Source organism: Acomys minous (genome assembly GCF_964271855.1).
Source record: "Acomys minous genome assembly, chromosome: 2".
Lineage (NCBI taxonomy): Eukaryota > Metazoa > Chordata > Mammalia > Rodentia > Muridae > Acomys > Acomys minous.
Genome location: NC_140484.1, coordinates 130,195,714 through 130,212,274, shown reverse-complemented (window position 1 = coordinate 130,212,274; position 16,561 = coordinate 130,195,714). Strand labels below are relative to the sequence as shown.

The following is a 16,561-nucleotide window of genomic DNA, read 5'->3' as shown; positions in this document are numbered from 1 at the left end:
TACTTGAAGGGTTCATAAGCATTCCAGATCCCCAGAGACTCACAGATTTTGTGTGTTCTGGGCGTGGAGCAATCACTGGAGGTGGGGTAGCATCATCATCATCATCTTCATCTTCTGACACTGGTGGCACTGCTGGGGTCTCAGACACAGTCTTCACATTCTATGCAGAAAAGACAAAACCATCTGGTCCAGTGGACACAAAACTTGAAATCCCAGGTCTGCTAGCTCTCTAGAAGGAACTCAATTCTGACACCCCTTATGAATACTCATTAGCCTCAAGGCAGCCAGTCATCTTAGTCAGTTTCCTTCCTTTTAGCCACTATCCACTCACTTTGGGTGTTTCCTTTTCCTACCTAAGGCCTAACTGGAATAGTGACCCAGCTATCTTACAAGCTTCCCTACCTGCCTCTTAGAGTCAAAATATTCAATGACAAGTTTAGTTTCTTCTTATTCTATGATATGTACTATTTATAATGAGCAAAAAATAAATGCAGAGAAGAAAATAAAAAGTTTTGAATTTTCTATACTTTATCATTGTAATTCCTTGCTCTGCCTAATATATTAACTAGAAGTCCAAATAGCATCCTCTTTCCTTTTTCTAAACTCCTGAAACTATTATGCCATAGGGTATGAATGTGGCAGGCCCTGCCTCAGTCAAGGTGCAGAATATCAAGATTCTTCATTCCATAAGGGACGATGGGTTTCTCCCCAGGCCGGATGCTCTTTCACTGAGCTTCAGTCCTATACCAGAATGAACTTTACTAGCATCACTAACTAGATTTGCTAATGGTCTATACAACTTGATTTTCCCATGCAAATTGTAACAGAGCTAGACTAAAATAACCAGACTCAAAAAAGTGGATCTAAAACACGAGTTGTTGGTTTTGTTGGTTTCAGTATTATGACTAAAAATGCAATAAGGGTTTTCAGATAAACTGACATAAAGAATTTTATATTATTTTCAGTCTCTAGACTACAGTGATGGTCCAAGTTCTGAAGCGGCTCACCATATTGTAAAAGAGAGAGACAAAGGGTGAGTCCCCCTCCCACCTACCATCTGAGGCTCCTGAGAAGGAAAACCAAGAGTCCTAAAGACAAGTGACAAACTGAAAAATTAAGGAAGACTAAACATTTGATATAATAAGGAAATTGCAATCTCATACACTATAAAAACAGGACCTCGGTAGAGTATGTAACTTAAAAATCTGACAGTGTCAAGTCAAGTACATATAAGCAACTAGCTATGATGACCATAGGGAGTAGGTCATCTTCCTGATCTAAAATGTCATCACTTGAGGAGCGTGAAAGAAGAGTCATGTAATTTGAGGAGATAAAGAGGGGAAGGGAGAAGGGTTAGAGAGTGGTAAAACGTTACATAGCTAGACACTATCTCAAAAAAAAATTTTTTTAGTAGCAGAAACAGTGGAAACCAGAAGGCAATAGGATGATTTATTCCAAGAACTGAAAAAATTTTAACTATAAAATGAAACTATTTTTAATAAATGGAGATGGGGCTGGAGAGATGGCTTAACAAGTAAAGGCATCTGCCACCAAGTCCGGAAACCTTAGGTTGATCCTAGGGACTCAAAGGATAGAAAGAACTATCTCCTAGAAATTGTGTACACACACACACACACACAAACACACACACACACAAACACACACACACACACACACACACTGGCATGTACATGCCCCACTTAACACATATAAATAAAAATAAATAAAAATTTTTTAATGAAAATGAACACATTTCAGGTTTTTAAAAAAACCCTGAAGTATTTGTTGTTAGCCTATCTCATTTGTAACTAATACTATATATATATTAAAAAAATTCCATTGAGACTGAAAAGAAGTAACATCAAATGGTAACTCAAGTCCACCAGTCAAAATGAAGAACAAAGAAAATGGTAAATAAATAAATATGAAAGATTCTACAAATATATATATATATTTAGATTTCTTGTTGCTCTTTTTATTATGTATTATATTAGTGTACATTTATTTGTCACATTATATATTTATTACATTATATATTAATACTGTTTATTATTATTATTACTATTACTATTACTATCACTATTACACAGGGTCTGTATAGTATTATAGAGGGTCTCTCTACATAGCCCTGGCTGTCCTGGAACTTGCTACATAGACCAGACTAGTTTCAAACTCATCTCTGAATGTGCCTGCCCCGCGCCCTGATTGCTAGAATTAAAGGTGTTGCACCACCATGCCCAATGGATCTTGTTGTTCTCTTTAATAAAAAAGACTGTATAAAGCAACACCTATAAGACTACATTGTTGGGCTTCTAATATATAGAGTGTGTACATTTAAAGAAATATATTTAAGTATATATGGATTAAAGACAATAGCTCAAAGAAGAAGCAAAGAAAGGGCAGACTTTATTAGTGGAGCTTAGTTAACATTAATCTGAATTCTAACAAAAATTACATACACTGCAATAAATTAAAATGCATACTGTAACGTGCAGAGCAACCACAAAGAAATAGATTTGATTATATTGTTTTATTTAGTATAGGGGACTCATGTGCCATAGACTGCATGTGGAAGTCAGAGGACAATTTATAGGAGTTAGTTTTTTCCTTCCACCATGTAGATCCTGGGAATTTAACATAGGTCCATCCTAGCGCTTTAATGGCAAGTGGCTAAGCTATCTTCCCAGCCTTAAGAAATAGTTTCAAGGAAGTCAAATTGATACAACGCAAGCACTTATTCAGAGGGTTGGAAGATGGCTGCTTGGGCAAAGTTTACTGCACAAGCCAAGGATCAGAGATCAGAGATCCCTAGCATATACACAAAAAGCCAGTGTCGCAGTCAGGATTACCATTGCTGAGATAAAACACCATGGCCAAAGCAACTTAGGGAGAAAAGGGTTTGTCTGGCCTACACTTGCAAACCATGACTCATCACCAAAGGAAGTCAGGGCAGGAACTCAAACTGCGTAGGAACCTGGAGGCAGGAGCTGATGCATAGGCCATGGGGTGGTGCTGCTTACACCCTGCTTTCTTATAGAACCCAAGACCTCCGGCCCTAGGATGGCACCACCCACAATGGGCTGGGCCCTCCCTCATCAATCACTAACTAAGAAAATGCCCTATAGTCTTGTCTACAGCTTGATCTTACAGAGCCATTTTCTCAACTGAGAATTCGATTCCAATGACCCTAGCCTGTGGCAAGATGACCTAAAACTAATCAGCCCAGTCAGGCATGTCTTCCTGAAGCCAGGCGTGTCTTCTTGAATCTCTAACACCAGAACTCTGACTATGAGGTACAGAGAGGTAAACGCCAGGGGCTCACTGCACATCCAGTCTAGCAATAATGTTGAGCTCCATGGTCAGTAAGAGATCTACTCTCATAAAATGTGGAGGGTGACATCAACCTCTCTCTGGCTTCCATGTGAACATGCATGGATAAGCACACCATGTACACATGTACACACACACACACACACACACACACACACACACTTTTTAACATAAAAGAAAGCAATAGAAGAGGAATTAAAAGAAAGTCAAGATCAATAAGGAAAACTGGTAGCAAATGACAAAAATAAATTCAAACATAATTCTATTAAATATCAAAAGTCTAAATACTCTATAGAGCAGATAGTGTTACACTGGAAGAAAAACAGCATACAAAATATATGTTGTCTATAGGAAACATACAAACTCAAGGACATAAATTTAAAGTAAATCAACTAGAAAATATGTACAGGAAAACAGTGGCCTTAAAAGAATGCAGTGGGTTATAATAATTAAAACAAACATTTTATAGAAACAGTAGCATGCTGGAGATGTACCTCAGTGGTAGAGCACTCGCCTAGCATATGAAGGGCCCTCAGCTTAATCCCAGCAGAGAGAGAGAGAGAGAGAAAATGAAAGAGGCAGGGAGACAGACAGATATACAGAAACACAGAAAGTCATTTCACACTGTGTAACAAGTAAAAACAATTGATCTAATAATTATATAAACAAAAAAATCATACAACATATAATTTTAAATATTTATGCAAAACAAGTCATCTTATGTAAAGCAAGAAATGACATATTGAAGGCAAGAAATAATTTATATGTACAGAGAAATTTCAATTATTCTTGAGGATTTCATTTCTCCACGCTCAATAATTAGGAGCACAAGAAAATATATGAAAACATTCTATTTGACCTAACCATCCCATCCAATACATGCAGGAGACACTTTCAACCATACGTGAGTCACTATTTCCCACAACAGAAATGCTAGGCCATGAAAACACATCTCAATAAAATTGAAAGAAATAAAGTTATCGAACAGCAAGTTAAGAAATTGCCAATGAAAAGATGCTCAAAGCCATTATTCATTTGGATATGCAAATAAAACCACAATAAGATATTATTTCACATGCACTAAGATGACTATAATCAGAAGATAGAAAACAAGGGAATACAGGGTAATTAGAACCCTCATAATTGCTGGCGGGGATGAAAAATGACGACAACACTGTGGAAAACAGTCTGGTAGCTACTTTTGTAGTCAGATCTTTATCAACAAGGAAACTTACAAGATTCTTCTCTGGGTCTGATCTGGAACCTAAAGGAAAAACTCTAAAGAGAAAATATGAAGAGTTTTCCCCCTAAATGGTCTGGCTTGACTACAAGTATTTGAATGCCTTGTCCTGTTTGGGAAGAATCAGAAAATATGGCCTTGTTGAGAGAGGAATGTCACTGGCGGGGGGGGGGGGGGGGGGCAGGCTTTGAGGCTTCAAAGGACTAGAGCCATTTAAGTATGGGCTCTCAGCTACTGCTCCAGTGCCATACTCCCTGCCATGGTGGTGATGGGCTCTCCATAAGCTCCAAATAAACCTCCAAACCCTTCTTCTGTAAGTTGGCTTGGTTATGGTTGCTAGTATGCAGGCGATCTGTACACCCTCACCCCATCAATATTTCATAACAATGGTGCTTTATAGCAGCCAACAGAAAAGTAACTAATGCACGATCCTATGGTGATGCTCACAAATAAAGTCTGCAGTATGGAGGTGGTTATAAAACTATAAATTACTGAAATCACTGAACTTAAATTGAGCTTAAATTCTATTAAGCTTTTAGTACCTCAACCGTAAATATAAGAAACCTCCAAAGATTTTTAAATATGAAAGGAATAACTCTAACATAAAGGTGAAAAACCAAAGCAATTAAGAAAAAGTACCACACAGAAAACAAACAGGCTGAATAGGATGGAAAAAAATAAAAATAAAGTATATCATTAATACCCTCCAAGATAACAGCAGATACTAATTTTAGACACAAAATACAATATTAAGCCTTTAAAATGAAAAAAAATCATGTACTAAACATGTAGCAGAAATAAAACTCAATAAGTATAATGAAAAATAAAGCTGAAAGAATCTCCCAAATATTACAACAAAAATCAAAGGAGTTTCAGAAAAAGAGAACAAAGAAAATGAGGGAAGAAATAAAGAAAATAATCCAAATGTAGTCTCTAGTACTTGAGAGCCAGAGTATCAATGTTGAAAGAGTTCATAATAAATCTATCTGTTCTTTTCACAATAAAGATGAAAATGTGTATAATTTTGAAAGTCACCAATGGTAGTAAAAAGATCCTACCAGCTTTTCAAGTGAGAAAAAACTACATATATAAAAAAGCAAAAATAAAACAGCTTTGGATTTAGTAATAGTTAAGGTAAGTGACAAAAATATAGTACTTTCCAAATTCTGTTAGAAAATTATTACCAACCTAGAATTCTGTAATCAGCCAGTGTCAAGGAAATACGAGGAAACAGAAAGAGAAACCCCAATTCCAAGACCCAAAAGATATTAACTATTTACTTCCTATTTGCTTTCTCAAAGCTACTAATGGACATGCTCTACCAAAAAGCAAAAGTAATAATAAAATTACAGAAAGTATTTTTGTACAGAAAAGTACAGAATGCCAGCACAGAACTGCCAAGACAACGATGAAGAGAAATCTTGGAAATAATGTTATTTATTTCATGGTTTCTAGTCCCGCTGGTCTTTTTCATATAAATTTGGATAAAAATGATAAATTTTAAGTTAATATTCTTAGCCACCATCATCTTTGTGGGTTAATTATTATTATGTAGTGTTTAGCCTTTCAAAGATGATCTGTGTGTTATAAACCTTGACATGATCAAATGCTGGTTTATTTAGTATAGAATTCTTGACTCTCTAATTCTCCTCATATTTCAAAGGACATCACTTATCTATCTATCACTGCTAACAAGTAGTTTGATGCTAATGTTCTGGTCTATGCTGGCTGTGTTAGTTTTTAAAGAGGCTTTTAAGAATGTTATCTATGTGTCCAGTCTCTGATTATGTGACCTGATTATTGATAGGTCTTTCAATTGAAGACTCATGATTTTCTTTCCATTGGGGAACTGTTCTATTCCTTTGCCTTTGAGTATGTATGCATGTAAGATCTGGGTTTTCTTTTCTCTTAATTTATCTTCCTGATTTGTGTTCCATTGTCCCTTATTTTCACATTATCTATGCTTCATTAATTTTCTGGGCTTCATTAATGCATAATTGTTCTTTAATCTTGATTTATTACATTTTAAATTTTAAGAATTATTTTACCCTTTGATTATTTCAACAACAATATTTATGGCAAATCTGATTTAATATATGCATTATAGAGAAGTGGTTACTGACAAGTTTTTCTTTAGGATATGTAGTCATGGAAAAGCATATAAAGAAAAAGTTCTTCTCCTGGGTATTAAAAGTATGAGAAACCGACTCTTGAGATGCAGGATTTTCAAAGTATTTTCTTCTCAGGAAGGACTTCTTGTCTGGCACTATAAACATGGTCACAAGCCCCATGGCTGAGGAGGTCACAAGCCATAGTGGGGAACCTACTGCTGTTGTTTTTGCTAAATGGACATGTTGTCAAACTGCCTCCCAAATATGTACATTTATAGTCATGGATTAGTGCTACTCTCGACCTTGACTAGAGATGCTTCTTTGTGCAGAGGGCGACAGCTAATGCAGAACTCGTAACTGTTCAAAGTGCCGAGAGAAGTCACCGTTGAGTTCTCAGCCCTAAATGTGACATCTATATTAACTTCCAAGGTTCAAGACCAATAGCAGAGAGGAGATGGAAAGAATGTAAAACCCAGAGGATGGGGAGAAATGCTATTTCCTGGATATGACTTGCATTCATGAGCTCACTGCAGCTGTAGCAGATCTGCACTAAAGTCAACAAGATCAAACATTCTAATCAAGCAGCAATAACTGATCACAGCAGGTTTAAAAAAAAAAAAAAAGAAAAGACATGAAAGTGGGAGGTGGACCTGTTGGGAAGTATTGGGGGGGTCTGGGAAGGAATTGAGAGTGAGCATGGTCATAATACATTGTACACAAAATGAACCTATCAATAAGTGAATAAAATATATTCAAAAAAGTAACGAGTATTTTCTTCAACTGCAGAAGTATGTTCCTCTTCCTTTGCATCTGTGTGGAGATCTGACTAGGGTTTTGTGCTCTCTCAGGCTCCCTAGCCACAGCAGCTTTTCTTAAGTAAAATGTCTGTGTTCTTTTGAAATTACCCAATTTTAACCTAGACCCAAAGGTAAGAAGGAAGCTACCCTTGTCTCAAATGTACAATTTAAAGTAATTACCTTTTTTTAAAATGACCCCAGGACTAAAGCTCCTCACCCCCCTTTTCCTGGGGCTACCTTTTCTCTTCCTAGGAGACTTCTCTCCTGCTCTGTTGGTAAGAAGCTCTGTGTACGGAGGCTGGCTTGAGATGTGCTCTTCCTGCCTCAGTCTCCTGTCCTGGGGTTTCAGGCATGTGCCATGCACCCAGCTTCCAATTACTTGATCTCTTCTTAACAGGCTTTGCATTCTTTATGAATTCTTCACAATGGTTAGGTTATGATCTGCTTTCTGTTTTGGAACATGGTTCCTTTTAAGATATATCTTTGGGCTAACAGATTCATGGATTCAGCTCATTACCCTAAGCGAATTTCTGCAGAACAGGAATAAGACATGAGCTGAGACTAAACTATCCCTCAGATAGGAAAGCACTGCCCATTTCTTCTCCCCCAGTCCCCGGGGTAGTTATTTTTACAATTTTATTAATTTTTTTACATATACATTTATATTACACTGTCCATTTCTTATTACGTAGCTTTACCTGGATTATATTATATATCCTCTTTATATGTTCTGATTCATGACTAACTTGTGAGCTTAAGAGCAAAGCCCTTACCTGCCCGTCATTTCTCATCACCCAAAGAACCTATCACACAGTCTCTTGTTTAAGAAAGGGTCAGGCTTTGTCACCTACACTAGCTTGGAACTTATGGTCCTCCTCTTCAGCCTCTTGAACAAGATTACAAATATGCACCACCCCACCTGGCTGGTGTGAATCCTAGAAATAAGAATCAGCCATAAAAATGCCATAGAATCCCAAGAGTTAGATCCTAGACACAGATAAAGGCATTTAGAGCAAAAAGCAATCTACAAGGTCATGTTTGTTAAATGAGCAGACCTTTAAGACCTGGTGTGTCAACTTCCCTCAACTATCAGAAAGAATAAATCACAAATCAAATATGACTGCATTGCACATTATTCCTGCAATCTTTTCCTTTGGCTCATATCTCCCCAATCTGCCATTTCTCAAAATCTAGGATAGCACACATCCATGTTTGTGTTGCCTGTGCTTTGGCACAAAGAAGGTACTGAGGAAATACTTATGAAGTGAGTAAATACATGAATGTTCAGGAAAAGAGGTTTTTGTTTTTTAAAAAAACTGATTTTTACTATTAACTCAACAGAAAGAGGTAATTCACAATCTTTCTATGCCACATTTTCTTTCTTTCCCTTTCTTTCTTTCTTTCTTTTTTTTTTTTTTTTTGCCACATTTTCTTAATCTGTAACATGGAAACAGTAAGTCTGCTTGATTATTTCATAATGAAATGAAACAATGTGTTTAAAACCAATATAGGAATCAATGACACACTACCATGATAAAACTGTATCCTTGATGTGCAAATAAAAAAAAATATAGAATTGTGAATTATAGGGGAAGTGCTCTCAATTAGGGGGAAATGTCCTTGACAGTCTGAGTGGTTCTAATTGCAGATACTAAACAAGCAGGTGTTATCCTCTAAGCCATATGGCATGAGCCACAGGGCTCTTCTCCCACACTAACAACATGGCTGATGCTTTACTGCAGTCACCTTTATAAGACCTCCTTATGCCGTTCTCTGCTCCCTGACACAGTGACAAGCCCTGGACTGCATGAGATTCAGAAGATCCCAATTCTTACATGGCTTACATGTTCGTTGAGACAGGGTCTCCTGTCACCTAGGCCAATCTAATTACTATGTAGCCAAGGATGACCTTGAACTTCTCCTCCTCATGCTTCTATCTCCCAAGTGCTGGGATTATAGGCTTGCACCACAACTGGTTTCTAATATGGTTCTTAATTATAAGCTGTTAGGAAGATTTGTTTTTCTGTCCAGAATATGAAAACAGCAGCACCTCCTTCCCAAGGAAAGGATTAATTATGTTAAACATGAGGGTTTTTGGGGTTTTTTTGGATTTTTGTTTTGTTGGTTTTTTGAGACAGGGTTTCTCTGTGTAGCCTTGGCTTTCCTGGACTCACTTTGTAGACCAGGCTGGCATCAAACTCACAGTGATCCGCCTGCCTCTGTCTCCTGAGTGCTGGGATTAAAGATGAAGATCTTAACATAGTGTCTGGCACAGAGTAGCCATTCAATAATAGATAACAGCCACTCTTCTTACAAAAGCATAAAGACATTTAACCCTCGGGTCACACATCCACTTTGTTTAGGCTTTTCTTCAATAATTTACTGATCAATAATTCATTGTTCAAAGACAGCGTATTTGCAAATACTTTCCCTCTATTTTTAATCACCTCTCTTCCATTTGATGCAAAGCATCATGAATGAGAAGAGAAGCAGGACAGAGTAGGAATCAAATGTGTATTGCCATTAACCTTTCTCCATTTCAATTTCATCATCTATAAAACAAGGATAACAATCTGCTTCATTACATTACTGTGAAAAATGAAAGAGGTACATTTGAAAGTACCAGACTGGTACTGTTTATAATTGCCAAGAGTATAACTGACTCTGAGTGCTGGCAGCAAGGCTTGACAGTGGCTCAGTACTGTTATATATTACTATTCTCCCTGTTCAAAATTCTTTAAGCTTTTCATTACCTTTTAGACAAAGCCAAACTCCTACACGACTTGGCCTACTTTACCATGCCTCCTCACTGCCAACCTCTCTTCCGGCACATTTTACACTCCAGACGTATCAAACCACTAGCAGTTCCCAGAATACACATACCTTGTGAACCTCTTTCCTCATGAATATAATTTCCTATCTGAAATTATCTTCATCCCTCCAATTCTTTCTCTAAATAACTCATTTAGCACAGACTTTACCATTGAGATGCTTTCACTGACACATTCAATCTTTAATTTGATAACGCTTAGCAAATGTCAGAACCAACAGCAAAGCAATTAATAAAACAGATATGGTCCCTGACCTCATGAGGTTTATAGCATATTGAACTGTAACTGCATGTATACCTAGACATACTTCCCAGCCAGTTCTTCAGTGGTTCATGTAACAATCTTTTAAGTTACAGAACACCACTATAGCCTCAGAGGGTAGAATGAATGTTCTTAAATAAACAGAATCTGTTCCCTCCAGATTAGTAGGTCTTGCTGATGAAAGAAAAGGAGATTTCCTTCTAAATTCCAGTGTCTGGAAACAATCTAGGTAAGGAAGAATGTATCATTCTCATTTCACTGATGGAAAATCTGAACTACAGAAAGGCAAACTGGGTTTCCAATGTTCAAACCTATCAATGAAACAGGCCAGAAGCTACATCTCTAGTCTCAAGGTTAGAGTTTCTACAGCACTGTAAAGCTGGAAGGGACATAGTGTTGAATAGGGACAATACCGTTCACCACGCCAGTTCCTTTATTGAAGACAGAATCTCAGGCATGACAGTGACAAAAATGAGTGCCTCCAAGGCCAAGCTCTGTCTCTACCACACTGTCTTGAACCTTACTTACTTCCATACCCACTTGTTTCAGAATGGAAGAAATACAGACTTACCAAAGTGTTAGAAGAATTATAATCTTCAGCTGACTTATCTGTAAAAAGAAGAGAAACAAAAGATTGAGTAAGCAAGTGTAGTTAACTCTTGCCTGAGTGCTAAGGTGATCTGACCAGGTACAGAGAATGGCAGTAGCAGGCTGGTCCCTAAGAGCAGACGCCATGCTAGGCACACTACATCTATCATGGTCTTCTTTAATCTTCACTGTGGCTCTGGGTGGCATATTATTATGTTCACTTTAACAGACTTTACAGCTGAGAGAGAAGTTAAGTAATTTGCCCAGTATGTACACAGGTTAAACAGATGGTTCAAAACCTGAATTCTGATTTAATTCTAAATGCCATGCTATAACAGTCCCCACACCATGAATTTTCAGTGGTCAGGAAAATCTCTTATATTCTACGATGGTGGCAAGGGATCCATGCTATGTCACTCACATAAAATCATGACCAACCTGCAGCTTCAGCTTTCAGAAAGGATCTTTTAGAGGCTGGGAACTAGCTCAGTCAGTAAAGTGCTGCTGTACAAATGGATTTAAAGGATGTAAACAAACAAAACTAAGTGTGGTGATGCATGGTCCAGAGTCCCAGCACTGGAGAAGCAAACAGTTAAGTCTCTGGCCAATCTACTTGATGAGTTCCAGGTCAGTGAGAGACCTTGTCAAAAACACAGGGACAGTGCCTGAGGGACGACACCCAAGGTTGTCCTGCGACCTCTACACACAAGTACACATGTGCCTGAGGAGCCAGCAACATAGGACCATCATTTGTTCAAGACATTTCAGTCTGCTGGACTGACTTTGAGTGGTATATAAAATAACTGTCATCTTACAATCAGTGATATCTCAGGCTTGATGAAATCCAGACCCATAAGAAGTTTAAAGATTAGGTGTTCTCTTTGACTTGGATCTTTAAACCCTAAGGATTTACTTGCCAGTTCATCACCAACGGGATTCAGAAAACATTCAACCAAATCTGACACATTTGTGGTCAAGAGGCCAGATCAACTCTATCACATAAAAAGGGGTCAGTATAGCTTTTTGGCCTACAGCAAATAAAGAATCCACAAAGTGGGCAGTAAGGCAAACTATGACAATATGTTCTTAAAGCAAACCCTGTTTGCTGGGAAGACTGCTAAGCAGAGTTAAGAGTATTTGCTGCTCTTGCAGATGAGCTGTTTGGCTCCCAGCACCAAGGTGGTTCACAACCAACTTTAATTCCAGTTCCAGGAAACCTGACCCATTTTTCTAGCCTCCCAAGGCACCACGCATAAATATGGTATACAAACATATATGAAGGCAAAACTCACACACATAAAATTAAAAATCTACAAACAACAGCAAAATCTAAATGGTTAAGCCCTGGAGAAATCAACTCATGGCATAATTAAATACAATCGATTTGATTTGCTTTTTCAAAAAACAAAATGGTATCAGCTTAACAGAGCAGAACTGTATGTTACTTCCCCCGCACAAGAGGGACTAGAGAGTTGTGGGTAGTAAGAGACCAGAGTATTTAGAGGCCTAAGTTAAAAGCACATGCCTTTAATAGCTTTAATCCCAGCACTCAGGAGGTAGAGGCAAAGGGGATCTCTCTCTGAGATTGAGGCCAGTCATGACTACATGAGATTCTGTCTCAAAAAGAGTAAGTCAAATAAATAGAAGAAACATCATTTGCATCATAATGAGCAAGTTACAGTTTCTTTAAACCTAATTAACTTCTGTAAGTCTATAAAATGGAGTTAATAAGTCTTTGCCTTGACAATCCCTATAGGAAATAGATAAGAGAATACACAAATTGACATGGTATTAGCTTAGTTAGCAAAATAAGAGAAGAGGAAACAGAAAAAAAGGAATAGATTACTATGGCAAATAAAAAATTTTGCTTAGCGTTGGCTCTTGTCTTTAACAACCAGAAAATTTAAAATCTTATGTGTCTGCACATCCATATGTATACATACATGTGTCTATGTTAATACAAAAAGTAAATGTATGTACATGTATCTGTGGAAATACAGTAACTGTAATTTAAACATGCATGCATAGATGACCATATATGTAACTAACTGAGTGTGTAAACTATGCACATGTTCATTCATAAATACTTAAAGGTACAATAATTCCAACCATATACAAAGTCCACAGGAGCAATAATCTATATGCATACCTGCAACTTCCTTATAGCTATATTTACATGTACATAGAAAGCAGCTTTCAATCTGATGTCTCTGTAATAAGTTCCTTAACATTTTAAGTTCCGATTTCCTGACTACTAGGAAACTTAGCTACTTATCAACGTCTCACCCCAGCTCCTCCTCAGAATGACCCAATCCTTCAATGGAAGAAGACAGACAGACCCAGTGGGGACAGATGAGAGGAAGGAAATGCTCCTGAGCACTACTGTGGCAGCGTGAGTGAAGCTGCAGTCCATCATCGACCATCTGTACCCTCTGAAACGAGCCAGATCCTAGCTGGGGAAGCCGTCCTTCAAAGTCAGCTAGTTCATCCTGGCTCTCACCTTCTCCAATAATTCTGCCTTTGAAGGAAAAGGCAGAAACAAAGAGCACCAGACTAAGACATGAGAGACTAGACCCGGCACTAATTTCGGCATACTACAAAGGCCGTCTCTGTGTTTCATATCTGTAAACAGTGAGGGCCCGGTGTATATATGCACTTCTTAGCCTAATGCTCTATTTTTCCCCTTGTTTTTGTTGTGTTACGGGATTTCTGTGTTTTTTGTTTGTTTGTTTGTTTTTAAAACAGGGGAGAGCGTGAACACAGTCCTCCCACTACCACAAATTATGCAGTCGACTTTCCCCGCATTTGGACAGAGTCTCACTTAGCCAAGGTTGGCCTTGAACTTGCTACATAGCAAAGAATGGCATTTAATTCCTAATCCTCCTGCATCACATCTACCTGCGATTACAAGAACGTACCTCAATGCCCAGCTCTGCTTTAACATTCTTAAAATGCTGTAAAGGAGACGAGTTCCCAGAAATACAGACTTTATACGTTTTTAGCATAGGAAAAAAAAAATCTCTGCTACAGAGGACATGCTCCAAATAAAATTACTAGAGGCAATTAGCAGTTCAAAACATAGGGGACTAGGTGTGAGAAAACCTGATTCTAATCCCAATTCCACTACTAAAGACACTCTTAAAAAACACAGCCCCTTACACAGAAAATACATATAAAGAACATTTATAATCACTACTGACCTGATTGCCATTCAAATGATAAAATTTAGTCCCTTACAGAGGGCATAATGGCTCATATCCATAATCCCAGTGCTCTAAAGGCTGATGCTAAAGGATCACCATGAGTTCTAAGCCTACACCAACCCAGGCTAGCTCCAAAAGAGTATCTTAAAGAAGAAATGGGGCTTGCAACTTAAAAGATACTCATTAATGTTATGAAAATAATGATATCAGAAATAATGACAAGGACAACCAGATGTCCATGCTTTATAACTATATAGAAAGCAATGTTCCTCTTATGTAATACCCTCCTTTTTAAAAAACTAACATATACAGGGGCTGGTGAGATGACTTGGGTGGGTAAAGGCACTTGTCACCAAGTCTGAAGACATGAGTTCAAACTCAAGAACTCACACAGTGGAAAGGGAGAGCCAGCTCCTAGAAATGGTCTTCTGATCTCCATGTGCTCACCAGGCATTGATTCCCCCACCCCACACAGGACACATATCTGTAACAATAATTAACATATGCAGCTGCAGAATAAAGACAAACAAGCCTTCATCTTGGTTGTCATTTCCAAGGCTACACCTGAGCGAGAGTGCCATTGCACTCTTGAGACTTCCTCTTTTCTTGCTAGCCCACAGGAGTATGGGAGCTTCTGCTATGATTCCCATGGACACAATCTCCGTTCATACCTGTAAAACTCATGTACTTCTGACTATTGGAGGTCTTCTTAGAGTTATAAAATTCCAAAACATCCAGAACCGCCTGTGGGTTTTTCTTCTGCTCAGACTTGGTAATATTTGATGTTTGAAGTAAGCGGGCCCACTGCTCTGGCATCCCCTGAAAGAAAGACATGAGAGGTTTTCAGGAAGACATGGGTACAGCGGACCCTGAAAGAGTATCAGATAAAAGTCACCCTGTTAGTTATCCCTTTCCATGGTACCTCAAAATTTACACAAGCTCCTTTTATGTATCTTCCTTAAGAGATCTGCTCCTAGCCAGACAGTGGTGGCGCACGCCTTTAATCCCAGCACTTGGGAGGCAGAGGCAGGCGGATCGCTGTGAGTTCAAGGTCAGCCTGGTCTACAAAAGCAAGTCCAGGACAGTCACAGAAAAATGCTGTCTAGAAAAAGAACAAAACAAAACAAAACAAAAAAAGAGGTCTGCTCCTTTACCATGCTTTTCCGCCTTCAGAGCAGGGACCAAGTCTAATTAACTCCTGCATTAGTGCCCCACCTAGAGCTTGCTGTCATGGGGCCTCTTAAGAGGGATTTGTTTGGGTTAATGATGTAGTTCAGTAGTAGAGCCTTTGCAGAACATGTACAGGGCCTTGTTTTCAATCCCAAATAATGCAAACAAGCAAACCAAGAAAATTAAAAAGATAAACTTGTATTCTTGAAAAGTCTCTAGCAGAAAAAGAAGCTTTAGAAAAACAAAAAAAGGGCTGAATCTAATAGCATATAGCCCAAACTCTAAGACTGACACCCAGGCCTTACCGTAAACTCTCCTGTGACAGCATCAAAACCAACATGGATTGTATGCTCAAAATCTGAAGGGAGAGAAATCTCTGGTCGCTCCTTCTCCTTCTTTTTATTTGCTACAAAGGGGGGGGGGGGACAGGTAAATAAAGAAGAGAATATTATTCAGTTTCTAGCCTTATTTTAGCTTTTCATTAAGCTCTTGTGAAGGACAAGTTCTATCTCATACGCATATTTATTTATAGAGCCCAAAAGGCTATAAAGTAGGAAGTGGGAAAAAGATCTAGAGTCTCTGCCATTTTTACCTCTACCTCACCATATCTTTGCTTTTCCATCCAAATGGTCATGAGATGGACAAGATAATCTTAAGAGCCTTTCTAGCTTCTACATTCCACAATAATCTATGAAACAAGAATGATAAGCAATCCCAAAGCACTGTACCTAGATTATTTCCTAAGATGACACCCCATAATTTTTAACAGGTATTTCATATATATTTTCTCATATACACAGGCATAAGAGTCAACTTTCATTTGCAGACTAGGAGATTGTGGCACAGATCCACCTAGTCATCAAGTAAATGAAATAAACGCCTAAACCTATACATTCCTCTACTCTACTACTGCTAAAGAACTTCAAGTTGATTACAGGTACATTAAGAAAATACACTCAGATATAACAAGAAATAACATCAAGAATTTACCATACACACACACACACACACACACACACACATACACACA

General features: G+C 38.1%; 1 protein-coding gene across 6 annotated transcripts in view; it reads right to left on the bottom strand.

Moving 5' to 3' along the window:
- Positions 1-16,561, bottom strand: part of PAK1 (p21 (RAC1) activated kinase 1) — a 105,406-nt gene that overhangs the window by 23,027 nt on the left and 65,818 nt on the right. For 4 of the 6 annotated variants that reach the window (XM_084768227.1, XM_084768224.1, XM_084768223.1 and 1 more), the window contains exons 3-7: positions 15,837-15,937; positions 15,033-15,180; positions 11,142-11,179; positions 3,825-3,866; positions 44-160 (exon numbers count right to left, since the gene is read on the bottom strand). In XM_084768227.1, coding sequence (XP_084624353.1) covers positions 44-160; positions 3,825-3,866; positions 11,142-11,179; positions 15,033-15,180; positions 15,837-15,937 — 446 coding nt within the window. The remainder of the gene's footprint in view (positions 1-43; positions 161-3,824; positions 3,867-11,141; positions 11,180-15,032; positions 15,181-15,836; positions 15,938-16,561) is intronic. The other 2 variants (XM_084768228.1, XM_084768226.1) reach the window with 1 other exon arrangement.